Genomic DNA, 17,023 nt, shown 5'->3' on the forward strand with positions numbered 1-17,023 from the left:
GCACAGAACCACTGGGCTGTAAATATCAGTCTCTGCGCAAGCAGTAAGATCATCTGGAGCATACATATGATCCAAATTATGGAAAAATGCAAAGTTTAAGGAAAACTGGAATAAAGATTACATACTCTTTAAAAAATAAAAAGCTATTCACTGCAGTTGCATTTACCTGGCAACAGCAGGTAACATGAGATAATACACTAAAGCACTGATGGCTCTTTAAACATACAGCTTGACATTGCCAGCACATTTAATAGCTTGCTTTTGACAGGACTCGTCAGAAGTTCTGTACTTACTAGTATCTCCAGTTCCTTTGAAATGCTGAAGAAGAAGCAGAACACAGTCTTGTAATGCAGCATCAGAGGCAAAGATAGAAATCTGACAACCCTCTAAAGCCTGAAGTATTTTTAATGCCTTTTATAGAATCACCAAGTCAGGGAAGGGAAAAGCTTGTCATCTAGTAGACAAGATACAAGCACAGACCCTAACTTGTGCAACCTGCCTTAAATTTCTGAAAGATTATTTGCCAGTGGATCAGAGAGTGTTGGAGACCACCAGCCTAAGCAGAAACTGTCTCAGGTGTCAATTTTCTCTTATCTGCACATAGCTTTGAGGTACATTTTGGTCAATGTTCCCTTTACAAAATGTTAACCAGTGGACTTCATACAGGTAAAAGCTTTCTTTGCTTCCTGAAGCACCACAGAATCATGTTTATTAGCCCAATATTCATTCATTTAAAAAAAAAAAAAAAAAAAAAACCCAAAAAAAACCAAAAACCAAACAAAAAAGCCAAACAAAACACACCAAAAAACCCCAAGATGCATTCAACTGAGCTACATGAAGTTTTCCTAAATTCTCACTTCTCCCTATAAAACCCTCATAAAGCAAACTTCTAGGTTATATAAAGGTTGGTTTAAACACATTCACTCAGGGGAAAGAAAATCAAGTTTAATAAYATCAGATAGATGGTTCTGAAAGTTACTTGTTTAAATCTGTAATGAGAAGCTGTGTAAATGGGAATGATATTTTTTTAGTTCCTTAAACGTTCARATTTAATCAGAAATATTGGTTCTTCATCTCACACACAAGTAAATCACACTAGCTCCCCACTGCAGATCACCATGCCCTCTGCATTTGTTCCAGGCACAACCCACACATTATAAATGTATTGTTATATACAATAAAGAAAATTACTGTTTACACCACTAACACCACCATATTCTTTCAGTGATGGGATCCTTGACTCATAAAGCCCCTTTTACCATTTGTACTCTCTTTTTTTCACTTTAATAGATCTCTGAGACTGAGGCCAATCAATGTTTGTCTAGAGAGTAACTCATGAAGCTCCCTGATGCTTCAGGCAAAAAATGGCAATAGCTGAAAAATCAGCAAAAAGGGTGCATTAATTTTCAAGTCAATAGCTCCACAGAGAAACATCTGCTCCCAGGATTGATCAGTACCACCGATCAGTACTACTGAAAGAGGAGGCAATGAAGGGTGAAACTATTAAAAGGAGCAAACTCATATCTGAACCCTCGCAAGACTCCACGCCCAACAAACTTTATGGCCTTTGGAAGATCCTCTCTTTATGGGAATAATGAGAGAAATCTTGCAGAGGCATAGACTAAAAGGAATGTCGCCCTTTCCCTGTTCAAATTCATGAAGAAACCGTGACAGTAGCAGGCAGGAAAGGAGGGAGAGAGCACAAAGTAAGATGTCTCTATGGGAGCATTAAAACAAACACAGAAGTATGTGCCCGTCCTCTCAGTCAATAGAGAGTGCACGGGGAGGAAAGAAATCTCTGCCTGACGGGCATMTGGGACTGCTGGATAGCCATGCTGATCCTTTCCAACATCCTTAGCTGAACCAGAGCAAGCCACCCTTCTCACAAGCAGACACGCCACTGACCTTCCTCTCACTTCAGAGTAGAACAGCAGCAAGAAAGGCTACCAGCAGTCAAACTGAAGCCATTCAAACTCAGTTACTAAATTTAAGCAACCACACAACAGGACATAACTGACCAGAGCAGCATGACTGTCCTTTAGAACCGCTTAAATCTCTGCAGGCATGAAAAACCTCAGCAGATCTTCCCAGCATGGAACTCTGCCAGAAGTGCAAAATGACACTGAGGGCACAGCCGGTTCTCCTCAGTGAGCACATCCAGCAAGACCCTGGCAAGCGCTGGACACACATCCTCCTGGCAGCTGCCCACACAGGGGCTCCTGTTGCTTCCCACCCGGGAAATATATAGGGAGACTTGCCACCCACAAGCTACTACTCAGTTTCAAAACCCTATTCAGGTTGCTAAGTGACAATAAAGTAGCGCGATCTCACACAATTTGCAAACCCCAAGCGCTTAAAGGCAAGGAAATTAATTGTCCAGATCATCATAAATCTCATACTGCCCATCTAATAAACAAATAAATTCTCATCAAATGTAAAAGCTAGCTGAATTCATTACAATAATGCTAACTCTCCCAAGAGTACAGCTCAGGTTTTGTTAATGTGCTTTCAGTATCTAAGTGGTGAAATATTCCTAAGCAGAGATATTAGTCAAACAAAAAACTTGGCTGGGAAAATAAATTATTTGCTCTTTCTTCACAATTGTGCAATATATCACAATAATTCCTACATGAAAGATGTTGTTGTTTTTTTTTGGTTTTTTTTAAGTCAACTATAATCTGACTTTATGTACAAAATTTTTATGGCCCACATCCGATGAGCACTTAAGCACCAGCTTAACTTTAAGAAGTAATTAGTCACATAAAAGTGTACAGGATGACTGAAGTGTTTCAGTATGTGCACAAACTGTGTGCTAGAACAAATCTCTTAATTCATTTTCAATAGCATCTAATGTAGTGGTCTTATTTATAGTATATCAATGAAATAATATTTATTTTGGGTCAGCATTTGCTGTGATAAATGCAATGTTTACATTAAGAAAGAATGAAGCTTTTTTTCAATATGATATGGAGGATATAACTTGTGGATGCCCCCAAGGCTTTTTTTCTTTTTTTTTTTTTATTTTTGACCATTGCTAGCAAATTGAGTCATGGCTTGAACTCAGTATTATACAGCTTTACTAGTAACATTTTACTAGTAGCTCTTTACTAGTAGCTCTTTACTAGTAGCTCTTTAGCACTTTAGTAGCCTGTTCTTAGCTTTTTTAAAAGAAAATTTTGGAAAATGCAACTGATTTTTCCAAGGCCAGAGGGGAAAGGATAAAACAGAAATGCAAGGTGGAAAATACAAAAGTGAAAGAAAGAGTTCTCTCTCTTAATGAAGACAAAGTTCAGATGCCAAAGTAGTACAAGACTAAGGAAACAACAAACAAAGCTAGCTATGCTGTCAATAACTTTAAGAAGTTATTGACATCATTTCCCCCTAGTTTACAATAACAATTAAAAATCCCAAAAATGTAATGACCAAACAGAAGAAAATACTGGTCTTGTGGTTCATTTCCAAGTAAATTACTAAATACTCTCACAAGACATCAAACTATGTCTTAATTATCCCTGTCAGAAGAAAACAACCAAAACAGCATGACTACAGAGCATTCTTTTATACCCAAAGCTCCATATTCTGAGCTTCAATGAATCCACACATTACCTTCTTGTTTTGCTAAGAATTTGAGGTCTCCAAACTATACATGTTCTTCTATAGATTCCTCACCAGGAAAATGACTAGTCAGAGTTCAAAGATAATGAGAAGAACATTTAATTTAAAAAAAAAAAAAAATCTATATATAGCCTTTTGGAGTGTTCCAGAGCAACAACATTGGTGTAAACTGCCATTTATTGTCTTCAGGTAGTCAAGAGAATTTCAATACTTCCCTTCAGGTAAGTGCTTTGTGATAGCCAGACAGACTATTCTTTCAGTCACTACTTCAAGTACAAAATTACTGTAATGCTAGGTATTCTGCTTTTGATATCCAAACCAATTTGGCTAGTCCAGCTAGTCATCCAGGAGTCATACAGCAGTCATACAACAGTCTTGCATCCTGTATTCTGACGTAACTGCTGGAAACAATTCAAAATTATAGCAAATTATCTATATAACCTTACATGGATAAAGACCCAGCTATAGAATAGTCCTTTCTTGAGCTCTGGCATGGCTGTTATGAGTCTCTGGGACTTAGCACATGAAGTTCACAAGATAAGGCATCTCAGAAAGGGATTCCCAGTTGTCATTTATTCTTGAATAAGTCCCTTCTTGTGCTTCTTGAAAAACAGAAAATSTCTTCAAAGTATAAAATAAACTCAATGTGTTTCACACAATCTTTTACACAGAAAAGCATTTTTCAGCTCCTTGGAACAAAACATAAAACAATCAAAATCTTATATTAAAGATGAAAGTGCGATTATCTTTTTTTCCACCTTCACAGCTCACCAGCTGGTTGAAAAAANAAGAAGAAGTGTAAATCATGCTATTTCACAGTACAAAATAGCATTAATATTAATATTTTAAAGATTACAAAAAAAATAAAAATAAAGACCAGAAGCAACATTCTTTGAAGACCTGCTTGCAAATACCTACTGAAAAATGTTACAAGCTCCTCCTTTCTGGAGGAGCAATTTAGGCTTTGCCAATACATGCATCACTAAAATGCCTTAGCAGATTTCATTTCAGTTTTATACAAACATGTGTCAGAATTTGGAGTGGTAATGACCACTGTGCCTTAAGTAGTGTAACTCTTTCCATTCTAACCCTGYTTACCTCCTCCCAGTGTGTTCACTCATTTTTAACTTCCCCAAATGATCATGTCTTTGGCTGAAATTTTCCTTTAACGGACTCTATTTTGAAAGCTTAGCAGACACACTGCAATTATGAGACGCAACAAATGTTGCACACCCTTTCATGTTAAAAACTGGTTTGCTTTGTCCAGGCATACTCTAGAACTGAATAATATGTGTATGTATAGGAAAATTTAAATATCTTGCCCTATGCATACATATGCGTGTTGCATGTATCAGGAATGCACGWTAATGAATATTTCACTTTAAAAATAGGTTAAAGTCCCCAGGATGTGGTGAGAGAAACAAATTTGTGGAGAGAAACAAATTTGAMAGATTTTACAACAGTTGTTGAAAAAAAAGTTACTGAGATATTTTATTAAGGATGGATCTACAATACATCCAATTTTATTGCAGAATGAAAATTATGGAAAATATGAATACTAAAGGCAGTTATCCTGCAATACCCTTCAGTCTCTTCTGTGAACACTACCAGGTGCCAAAAACTTGAGGACGATTGCTGTGCACTTCCTCGCTAGTGACACTATTCATATTAGTGCAGTTGCAGAATGCATTACAAATTAGAGTGCACTTTGAACGTGTGCAGATTCACACAATATTAATGCATATTAAGAATCTCCACTGGGGCAAACTTCGCCACCATGGCATTTTCCTGACAACTTCTGGTGCATAAAAAAGTCATGTTTCCTTAATCAGAAAGGAATGAACCCCTACTTATTTGAGTAAATTGGGACCCACCAAAACAAGGCAAAGCAGATTACATTGCAAAGAATGATGCTCCTGCATTTGACCACTGGTGTCTCTCACAGCACTATATGCTTAGGTGAATTAACAGATCAGGGTAATCTGAGAGAAATGTATACCAGAAACAAACAGGAAGTGACTGCTGGGACTTGGCATTGTCAAATGTCACCATATGGAAAAGGTTAGAAACTTTTTGAAGGCTCAGTTCCTAAATGGCTGGTGTTACTCTCTCAGGCAAATAAAACCACAGTGGGGAATTTAATTAATTTACTTTTATTATTCCATAATGATTTAAGGTCTCTCAAAAAGTAATAACTCAGATAAGAAAGTCCAAGTAACAACTCTTTCCATTCAACTAAACAACACCATATTATCTCCACTAATCATAACACACTCATGCTTCTGAACAATCTCCCATGTTACAGCAATTTCATTACTAACAAAAACCACTGAGGTTGAAAGAGAGGAAGAAAGCTTTGTCCCACATACCTTACAAGTGTATTTATCTTTCTCAGTACACCACATTTTCTTGCATTTCCTGATTTATACTTTCTGCTCCAGAATGTCTGCTTCATCCAAAAATAAACACAGACCAGAYACCCAATGCAGATTTGAGTGCAGAACACATATCCAACAGAGCTTTTGCATTAACTGGACATGGACCCATTAAACAGGAAGCCAGGTCAGTGATAAAAGTGTTATTCTTCATATCCACTTTTTTACAGAGTACTCAAAACAGGAGCAAGACTTGTAACTGTGCTCAGCTGACAACTCTACTTCCAAGTATCCAGGGATTTTTTTATTTATTAGTCTTGTCCTGATCCCCAAAGGGAGAAGAATTTAAAGAGGAAAAGTGTGAGTTCTRATTTGAACCTTCCCTTCCCGACATGTTTCTGCTATAAAGAACTCAGGCAAGRCCATCTTTTTAAGGAATGTACTTTGCACTACAGTGATTAACTTTAAAGCAACTAGAAGCCATCTGATGACAGGCAGTTTTCAGGCTGTAGCCCCAAGAACTGAAGTCATGTGTTTAAGGAAGGCACTGACTCTGCCTGTGTAAACCAGCATCTTTAAAAATTAAGAAGCCAAGTTTAACACACGCATGGAGAACTTTCCATKACTTCAATCTCCAATTAACCCTATTTGTAACCCAGTATCATCATACACACTGCTTCAAAACTGTCTGACCACAGTTTTCCAAAGGTCTCATAAAACCAAAATGTATATCCTTAAAAAATTTTGGGAATTTTTTTACCAAGACACTTTTGATGTACTAAATAGTCAGGTCTCCCAAAATGCGGGGGAAAGATGAGTAGACATTACAAAACCAATAATTGTTTCCATTAGGGATTTTGGCTCAAAGTTCACAGGGTACCTGTCACCAACTTATTAACCAGCATTTCCTCCATGGAACACAGACAAACTCCACAGATGCAAAAGCATCCAGGATGAGGTTTAAAGACACTGGTTTAATCTCAAAAAAGTCCTAATCAGTTTTGGTTATGAYTCCCCTAAAAGTACCTATTGCTASAGTATCACTCCACAGCCAATTAGGGGCTGCAGCAAACAACTCCTAGTGACAAACAACACRTTGGCTTAAAGAGTAGTTTAGCCCTTTACACCACAACTTGTTCTCTCCTCCTCCAGTTGGCAGACAGCAACATATGCTGATTTTCAAGTTTTCTCTTTGGGGTAATTAACAATGGCCACATTTTGACACAGATAGGCCTTCAAAGTACTCTAAAAAATTAAGGATTGGTTATGCATAAACTATACAAAATACACAAAAATATACACCGGTAACAGGAGCTACAATTATGTCCAGCCCTATCCCCAATCTGTTTCTCGTAGCAACTGACTGTAAAAATCGTTCCACTGAAACCAAGTGAGCAGCTTGCCAAGGAAATTGCTATCCAGTATGGGTAAGCCATGGCAAAACTGGACAACACACTTTTAAACACAACTGTGAGCATATCATTTGCATATCACAAACTATCAATAAACTTTGGTGTAATTACAATACAGTATTCTTGCTTTTCATATTCTCATTCTGTTTTTCACCTCCTGCCCTGAGCTAAATAATTAATTGTTTCTATTTAGGAAGAAAAGAGCAAAGATTAAAAACTGCCTTCGAGCATTACAGATGTCAGAAGTTTTTTGGCTTATGTTTGTGCTAGTGAAAGGGGTTTGTTCTTGTACATATACTTGCTAAATCTTGTTACACACAAATTTAAAAAATCCATTCCTGAGTGATTCTATCTGCAAAGTATCACCATATGGTAGCTTTCACAAATGATCAACTGTACCAAAACATCTAAAAATAACATCTTCCTTAAGTAAAATAAAAACAATTACCAGAAGAGACTTTTGGGTATAATTCTGAGCTAAGGAATCAATACCACGTTGTTGAAATGCTTCAAGTAAATAAGCAACCTCTGGAGAAAAATAGCAGTCCTAAATGGCCCACAAGCATCAATGATAAATGTAATATACATGCTTTGGGTCCTTTCAAAAGTCTATTCTTAGATGTAAGACAAACCCAATCCATTTAATTAAAACCTTAGCTTACAAACACATCCACCAAGTAAGTGAAGCTTAACAAATCTAATTTGAATGAAAGGGACTAGCTGGGTAAAAGAGCAGCTCCCTGATGTTCCTTGCTCTAGTGGTTTCATGTAACCACTGATCACCAACTACTACAACAGCAAACATACAACACCCTTAAACTAAATGGGAGTTGTCTGTCTAAATTTAGCTACTTTTAAATAATGCATTGTGAGTTATAAAATAAAGTGCTACTGAATTATTTAACTTGGGTCTCATCTTTAACAATGATATATCACTTTTAATTAAATGGAAGGAAAGATGTTTATATTCAGAGTTGCTTATTATTGTAAATTGCAACCAGTAAAGCAACATTTTGACTCCAATTATGTCAGCAGTCAGTTTTTCCTATATATATCTGATTCACAGAAATAGAACTGAGACTCAAGCTAAGATAAGCAAAAGCAAGACTTGCAGAGCTGTCTTAGATCTTCAGGCGATCCCAGCTTAGCATTCATTCACAGCCTTCAGATACAGAATATCCCACCCATCTGTAACAGTTGGCAAGAACTGGCTGGGATCTCAATCTCACAAACCTGCACCAATAACATTCACAATAGGCATATTTCCCTCATGCAAATATCAACTTCTATGAGAGCAAACACTCAAATGCACTCAATACCACTACAGCTAATAAAGGCATCATGTTCTGTAACTTTTAAAACGTTTTGAAGACTCACACAGACGGGTGTTAAAGCTGAAAGTTTCTGTAGGACTGTGCTTCTAGCACAATGCAACAGTTGTATATTATTTACTATAGTAACCTTTCAGCCAGGCCTAACACCTGCAAAGGCAAAATTAACATTTAGCAATAAAACGGAATGACACATCTTGTTTAGGTTTCAGGGGAAAGCTGCTTTGCACCTCACATAACGGAATAACATCACTGTTTAACAATCATGTTTTCTGCTTAAAGGTGGCTGCCTTCTGCATTTAGTGAATGGAGCAAAAGCCCAAGGGAAGAAAAGCATCAACACGACAGGACTTCACAAACTACTAACTTTAATGGGTGCTTTGTAAAGCAAACAACACCCCTTGACATACTGCGGAGAAATGAAACCCAAAGTGTGATCAGTCCAGGCCTGCATGGAGACACTTTGCTCCTCAAAACAGACACTTACAGGAAAAACCCTGCTCTTGATGTCATTGCATCAGTAACCTCTCCCCAACTGGGTTTTGTGCAGACCCCATCCCCAACTGTGGACTACGCTTCGCTTTGTAGAAAATCATGGGATCTTTCTACACAGAAAGTAAGTCAATTTCATTCTTTTTRTGCTTTCAAATGCCTGCTTGTTGATTCTACAGGGGAAAAAATAATTAAATAAACACACCGTCTACAAAAAAAAGTTAATTCCACTGGGACAACTTCGGCAGCCCGAGACAGCCAAAAAAATGCATCAAGCTAAAATTTTGACAGCTGTTTTACGCATCCAGTGCCACGAGCGAGGATGTATAGAAGTTTACTTCTCTTTCCTCGACGTGCCTTTCAAAGTGCAAGCTGCCTATCCCTCCTTGGCRGCTCTCCCGCTCCCGAAGGGGAGCCCGACGTGCCACCGTGGGCTCGGTGCCTGCCGCTCCGGCGGGGCGCACGGCGGCGGCCCCCGGGACCGGCGGAGAACAAGAAAGGGTGGGTGGCGGGTATGGAAAGCGGTGAGGAACGGCTCRCTGAGCCAGCCCACCCGCGCCGCGGGGTGGCAGGGCGGGATCCCCGCAGCAGCGGTGCCCGCCGCCGAGGAAGAGGAGCCGGAGGGAAGGAGGGAGGGAGGGAGGCAGCCCGCCGCTTCCCCCACACCCAGGACGCCCGGCAGGGCAGGGCGGCTGCCGGGGCAGGCGGCTTCCCCTCCGGCCCCGCGGAGCCCCGCCGCCCCGGGGGGCTCTTCCTGCCAGCCGGGGACAGATGTGGACGCAACAGCTGGACGGGGAGGAGGGGAGAGGGAAGGAAGGAAGAGGCACGGCTGCCTCACCACCCCCCCCCCAGCGCCGCCGCTCCCGGGGATGCGGGCGGGATGCAGCGGCCGTCCCCGGCTCCGGGCTAGCCCCGCTTTGGGATGGGGATGGAGAAAGTGGCCGTGAAGGCAGCGGGGCTGGCCGGCTCCTGCCCCCCTTACCTTGCTGCGGATCTGGCCCGAGGTGGACACTTTCCGGATGAGTTTCTGGGGGCCCTCGTGTTCCCCTTCGCTGTCCGACGACTCGTCCGCCGKCCCCGCCGCCGCCGCCGGGGGYTGGGGCTGGGGCTGCTGCGGGATCCCGGCGCCGCTCATCCCCGACTCGGCCCCGGCCATCTTCCCGGACTCCTACCGAGAGAAAGCACACGAGCCCGGCTCAGCCAGGGCAGCCGCTGCCGCTCCCCTCCCCGGGGAGGAGGAGGAGGAGGAGGCGGCCGGGAGGGTGGGGAAAGGGGCGGTGCGGGAGGCGGGGCCGGGGGCGGTGTCCGCGGCGGCCGGGGCGGCGGGCGCTGTGGGAGCGGAGCGGAGCGGGGCGGCCCGCCCGGCCGCCATCTTCCAGCGCCCCCTCCCACGGGCGAGCGCTGAGGGCTGCGCCGGCCGCCTCTCCGGCTCTTGGGGACCGGGGCACGGCCACCCGCGCCGGCCGGACCGGACCGGCCCGGCCCCCTGCGTCCCTGCCGACGGCGAGAGTCCAGGGGTGGCCGCCGGCTCCAAGGGGCGCCGGTGCCGGTGCCGGCCGGGCCGCCCCGGGCAGGAGCGTGCCCGCCCCGCAGGTGAGCGCCGGGCCGAGTCCGGGCGGTGCAACAAGCGACGGGCAGCGGGGCGGRCCCCGGGCGCCCCCGCACCTGCCCGAGACTCGGCGGATGTCCCGGCGTGGCCGGCAAAGTGGGACGCGGCGCTGCAGCGAGCGCCGCCCGCCCCGCCGGGCACCCCCGTGCGCGCTGTGCCACCGGGCGACCSTCGGAGCGGGGCGAGTGCTGAGTTCTGAACGCAAGGAGATCRAAACCGAGCGGCTGTGAGCGCGGGTGGTGTGCCCAGCCCCTGCCCCGTCCCGGCCGAACGCTGTGCCGCTCTCCGCTAGGATGTCTCTTCGGAACTGAACGGAGGGCAAGGAGCGATGGGCTCCTTTTCTGTATGCTATTCCTCCAGCCAGTCAGCCCCCGCTTATTATCCATCAGCGCCAAAGCCTTGGACAATTTTAGTAAATGCATCTATGGCTTTCTAGTTGTTTTCTCCTAATGGCTTACTTTTCTCATTACTTTATCCATTTTTGTCTTTGAAAGAGCAGCCCTTACTTCTGGGGAAAGAAAGGGTCAGTTTTCCCTTTTCATCTCAGATCTGGCAGCTTGCACGATCTCGAAATGTCACCACATGTTCTGAATTGTGGGACTTCGGAATTATTGTGGCTTGTATGTAGTCAGTGTTCAAAATAAGTGTTTAAATCACAGCAATACTAAATAAAACACACGACTCCTAGCTGCGTGGACCGGATTAAACATAAGAAAGCAATCAATACTTGTGGCTTCTATATTCCCACAATTCTATTTATATTTCCAGAAAGGGAACTGACATCTCCTAACATGCTAATATAATGCCARTGTCTAAATACAAATCATTTAATGAGGAAAAGTAAACAATTGTACAACCCATTCTACCCTGCAGATATCTTACCACAGTCTGAATTTCATGTAGTTCAGAGTATTTTGCAGGGGACTTTTATTTCCAGTGGTGTAGGGGAGAGCAAGTATTTCTGTGAAGCTTTGGAGTTCTTGTGGCTTAGTTCTGTGTTACTGCACCAGATACTTTAAATACAATTCTACTACCCACCTCCATGTAGGAGCACTTCTAGAGGTAATACTTTAAAAATTACCAAAAGTAACATTTAAAAAGTCAAAATATATATTAAGTTTTATTTTAAAGGAATCTTGATCAAGTTACCTACATGCCCTATTAGAATATTAATTCTAAATTCTACCACATCTCAAACTGTGACTAATTCTATCTTATTTAGTAAGGACTAATTCTATCTTATTTCAAAGATATGGGATCAGATTTGAGCAGGTGCAAGGATGCATTGCTCTCAGTGAATTAATTTAGGGCACGACTAGGAAGAAAGGCAGTTAAGAGCATTGTGTTAGGGACACTTTGTCTTCCCTCCTTCCTTTCTCCCTCTTCCCCATCYTAATTTTGGGAGTAGCAAATTATTCCAGAACACAACTCACTGCAATTTCTTAATTATCTTGAAAGTAAATGACACTTGAATATTGCAAAGGGACAACAAGACACGTTTTACTAATTAATGCTAACACGTATTGCACATAATAGTAACTGATTTGAGGAACACTTGATGCTAACAGAACACAAGCAAGACTGACTACATTTAATTCAACTGAATTAAATAGTGCTGGCTGAACAATAGTAGTTTCTGTTAGAATAAATATGATTCTTCAAATTCTGTTCACTTTTGGAGCTTAACTATGAGTACTAGTTGCTGCACACTTTCTGCACCAARCAGAAGGCACCATGCATCTTCACCTGGGCTACCCACTGTGATCTTCCTCAGTTCTGACTGTCCAAACACAAAAGTGTGGTTACCAGGAAAGAATGCACCAGCCTTTCCCTTCCAAGCAAGTCTCTTCCATCATATCTTGTGAACTTGAGAGTGCTATGAAAAAAGTACTACAATGTTGTACTTWACACGAAGATTTCAGTAGCAATAACCTAAATCTGTAAATGATAAAAAAATGTCTCACAAGAACAGTTCAATGGGAATATGGGAACATGGTTTCTGTGAAGTACGTAGTGGATTCTGTAAAATTATAGGCTCTAGAGTGTGCAGTCTTCTAATGTTTACAGAGTTCTYCAAAATGGAGAAACCAAGTAAGTCTTAAGCATTGTTGAAAATACACAAGTTATTCATGTAAGCACAGAAAGCTGTTTCTACAAACATACACATTGCCCAAATACAAAGACAGTTTTAAAGATCTCAAYATTTCCACTTGTTCTTTTCAAAGCTATTAATTGCTAATCAGGGTCCAGTTCCAGCCTTTACCCAGATAAAGCTGCCTAAAGTAGCCATGAAGWTCACCTCAGTAAGGGCCTGCAAGTTGGCTTTTATCCCTTCATCTCACAGCTGAATTTGTCCCAGGTGATCAATGTCAGACTCAATATGAGAAATATCAGATAGCACATTTTAGCTCAGTGACCACAGCCATGAATAGTGTGGTACAAATGGTACCACTACACTTCTGCAAGTCAGGATCTTGAATGATGTGGGGCTATATGTAGTCATTAAAAACACAGAMAATATTTGCATGCACTGTCTTTCACTTAATAGTTTCACACTTGTTAGTAATGACCTTAAATTTCCTAACTGAAGCAAGGAAGTAAAAAGCATGAAGAAAGGTCAGCATTTGAAGAAAGCTATTCAACTGATATTATTAATAATCAATTAACATCAGCTGATGAGCTGCCCTTTMTATTCAATATATACATACATGTTTRCACTGTGATATTGTATACATTTTATATACATATATACACTGTGAGAACATTTTAACTCGACCACACTGAGTCCCAATAATAGGGTATGTGTCAATAAAATGCATATGCARTGTAAAAAATAAAAATCCAGACACACGTGCACTCTAGCTGCGCTGAAGATTATAGTTTATAATACTGATTACTGCACTATTTGATTCCAGCCCTAAAAGTGATTCACTTTGTAACAAGCATATTTGCCTTCTTTTTTCTAAGTCACTTTGGCATCTATAAACTAAAGGTTAATAATTTTCTATCCCTTACCTCAGAAAGTTATTCTGAGGGGATTTGAATCAATAAGGTGTCAGGTTAACAATGCATTATTCATCATGTTTAAAAGATTTATTGAATCTTTCCTAATTTTGGTGGTTAGTGATAACTATGGTTTTTTAACTGGGCTCCCCACTCTGAACAAGTTCATTTCAGTTCCGCCTCTCTGAACTCTCTCGGCAGATCGAGCTAGTGATACTATTCTTTCTGGACTTCCTTACTTAGCAAAGAGGAAGCCAAAATATAACAACATGTATCCATGCTACTGTTAAATAAAGTAACTACATCACTTGTGTCTGGTTTGGGATWAGCCAAGGGAATCCTGTAATGTGTAGATTACAATGTTAAAGAAACTACTAAACTATGTTGCCTGCTTCAGAGTGAAAAAAACCCAAAGGTTTTTTATGCCCAGGGTAGGGCATAAAAACAAACAAGTGTTTCAGGAATGCTTTACCTATGCTATGCTTTTCAAGAGAAAGGTAAAACCAGACTCAGGTCTCACATAAAATATGTGTCTAGAGCTTTGTAAGTCATGTGTTATGCACATTTTTACTACAAAGCCAMCAAACCTCTCTTGGAAGAATGCAGGGTGAGCCTTACATTTTAAGTTAGTTTTCCTTAGCTCCATCATGGGGTCTTACACAACCCTTACTGGATTCAGGAAGAGCTTTTCCATTAAAAAAGTGCGCTGTGAGTTAAGGAAAGTATTTTAYAGAAATTTGAAGTAGTACACATGCAAATCAAACCCTGACAGGCAAAGGACTTGTGGCTGCATTTAATGGCCATCACTCATTTCTCAGAATAACCACAGGAAGAGCATTTCCCAATAAACTGATTATTTACATAGATCATTAACTTGCACAAATTCAAAACCTGCAATAAATAGCTTTCCCTATCCTAGTGCTCTTTGTTCTGTTCCTACTGCTCATGTACTGTTTTTTCCCTTTCATCATTCAGGTCTTCACCTAAATCTCCCTTTGCCCCCATTATCATAAAAAGCCTGCTTATGAGCAGATTGAAAGAAAAATATGGCTCTTGCTGCAAAGACCGTGTATTTTGCCAGCAGGTTATCAGGTAAAGGATTGAGTGGATCATCTGAAATTAGAGACTTGTAAAGGAAATCGGTGCAGTGGTTAATCTTAAAACTGCATTCATGGATGTACTCTTTAACAAATGCAGCAATGAAATGATAAACATGACCCAAATCCTGGCCCTTACTGGGGGAGGGGAAATTGAGAAAAAAAAAAAAAATTAAAAAAAAAAATTAAAAAAAGTGCTCCTTGTTTATCTAAGCCCTGTGCACAGAAGGAAACCAGTTTGGATGCTTCAGCCAGGACTCTGCATTTCCAAGCAGAGAGGGGCTGCAATCCATCTGCCTCCTGAGTTTCAGCTGAGTTTTGGATGACGGTAGCAATTTAAATGTCACTGTTTAATAGGGTAAAACATTCGCAGGAATTGACTTTGCTGCCTTCCTCCCACGATGTCTTCATCTCTCCAGGCGAAAATCTCGGGTTTCCCTTGCCTGATCCTTTCAATGTCAGCTCCATGTTACCGAAACACACATACAGCTGTTTTCCCTATCAGCTGCATCTCCGGCAACAGTTTTGGGGCTTGAGGACTGCAGAGGGCAGCGAAAGGGGATGCTCAACAACAAAAATGAGTGTAGTAAAATACATATTTGTGAGGGATGCAAATGCTAAGAAGGAAGGAAGTGAACTTAGYTAGTTGTGGGTATCTCCAGGGCTCGACTGCTGCTTTCCTGAGAGTGTGCACACTGAGCCATGCAACGTATGGGTCTCCCCCTTCTGCTCTTTCAAACTGGCTTTATGAGTAAAACCTGGACCAACGAAAGGAGTTAGCAAAACATGATACAGCCATCTAAAGGGGAGCTTGGCAGTGGCACAGGTCCATGCTTCATGTTCCCTCACCAAGTTCAGGGCCAGAGGCAACCTAGCCTTGACCTCTTAGATAGCCTGAAATCTCCCAAGCAGCTACCCAAAGCCTATTTTTAGCCCTCCCTGCCTGATGTGTGTGTGTTTGCACAATGGAGAAAAGCCCAGGAGCGGGACCAGACTGCCCTGAAAAGGGAAATCTGATTTTATCGCCTGCTGAGGATGCCGGTGACATGATTTCCTTTGGTTGGAAGGAGGGTCTTCGAGTTGCTTAAACAAACCGCAAAGGCACCTCACCGCAGCTTTCCTTCTGGCCAGTTTGGGCACTCCCCTCCCTTCGTAGCGGCCCAAAGGCACTCACTTTTCCCACACCCCACAAAGCAGGATGGCAGCAGGGTACCCCCAGCCACGTCCCGTTTTGCCGCCGAGATGGAAGCAATTCCCAGCCTAGCTACAGGAAAACAAGGCGGGGAAACTGTGTGTCTCTTTCTGGAAACTGCCTCCCAACGCTGTTTGGACACGTTGCTTTTGCTGTGCTAAGAGAAGGCGTTTAACGGTGTCAACGTCCAACCCACCCCCCTCGGCAAAGTTGAAGGCAAGGCTCTCGGTGCTAATCCCAGGCTTTCCACCCGGGCAGCGACACTCAGAAAGGGCAATGAACTCCCCGTCTCCCAGAGGGACGAGCTCGTCAGCAAATGGCCAGACACGGCGGGGGCGAAAGGCTCCCACCCCCCGCTCCCCGCGGGGAGGGGACGAGTGTCGGCGGCCGGGCTCTGGCGTGRAGCAGGGTCGGAAGAAGGGAAGGGGGAGACTGGAGGGCACAGATAAGGATGATAGCCCGACCCCCCGGCTGAACAATACAGGCAGGAAAAAGGGAGGAAACGCCTGTGCAACGGCAAGGCACGCATGTACCTACCAGCTCCTCCCAGGCGGGGCTGCGGGCGCTATAGGAAGGGTACCCATGCTCCTCCATCACCTCACAGCAGGTCCCCAGCCTTCGCGGGGAGAGAGCCGACGGGCAGCGGAGCTGGGTCCGCCGGGCTGCGCCTCCCTCCCGCCGCTGTCGCTGCTCCGGCTGGCAGCGCTTCCCCGGCGCCGTTCGTCCTCCCCCCACCCCAGCCCCGCTCCTCCCTTTTCTCCCCCGGCCCTGTCCAGGCCCCCTCCTCCCTCCCCGCCCGACTCCTCTCCCTCCCACGGCCACCGGGCTCAGCCCCGGCTCCCGGGGGAGCCGGCCTGCAGCTGCCGCGCCGCTCACATCATCGCCGCCTCCCGCCCC

General features: G+C 43.1%; 1 protein-coding gene across 1 annotated transcript in view; it reads right to left on the bottom strand.

Moving 5' to 3' along the window:
- DGKH (diacylglycerol kinase eta) overlaps nucleotides 1-16,819 on the bottom strand; it is a 149,525-nt gene extending 132,706 nt beyond the window's left edge. The window contains exons 1-2 of the mRNA XM_057366318.1: nucleotides 16,664-16,819; nucleotides 10,208-10,393 (exon numbers count right to left, since the gene is read on the bottom strand). Of these exons, the coding sequence (XP_057222301.1) occupies nucleotides 10,208-10,393; nucleotides 16,664-16,720 (243 nt within the window). The 5' untranslated portion in view covers nucleotides 16,721-16,819. The remainder of the gene's footprint in view (nucleotides 1-10,207; nucleotides 10,394-16,663) is intronic.
- Between the last annotated feature and the right edge of the window lie 204 nt (nucleotides 16,820-17,023).

The sequence above is a fragment of the Malurus melanocephalus genome, unplaced genomic scaffold (assembly GCF_030028575.1).
Source record: "Malurus melanocephalus ecotype Western Australia unplaced genomic scaffold, MMel_1.1 scaffold_63, whole genome shotgun sequence".
NCBI classification, from domain to species: Eukaryota; Metazoa; Chordata; class Aves; order Passeriformes; family Maluridae; genus Malurus; species Malurus melanocephalus.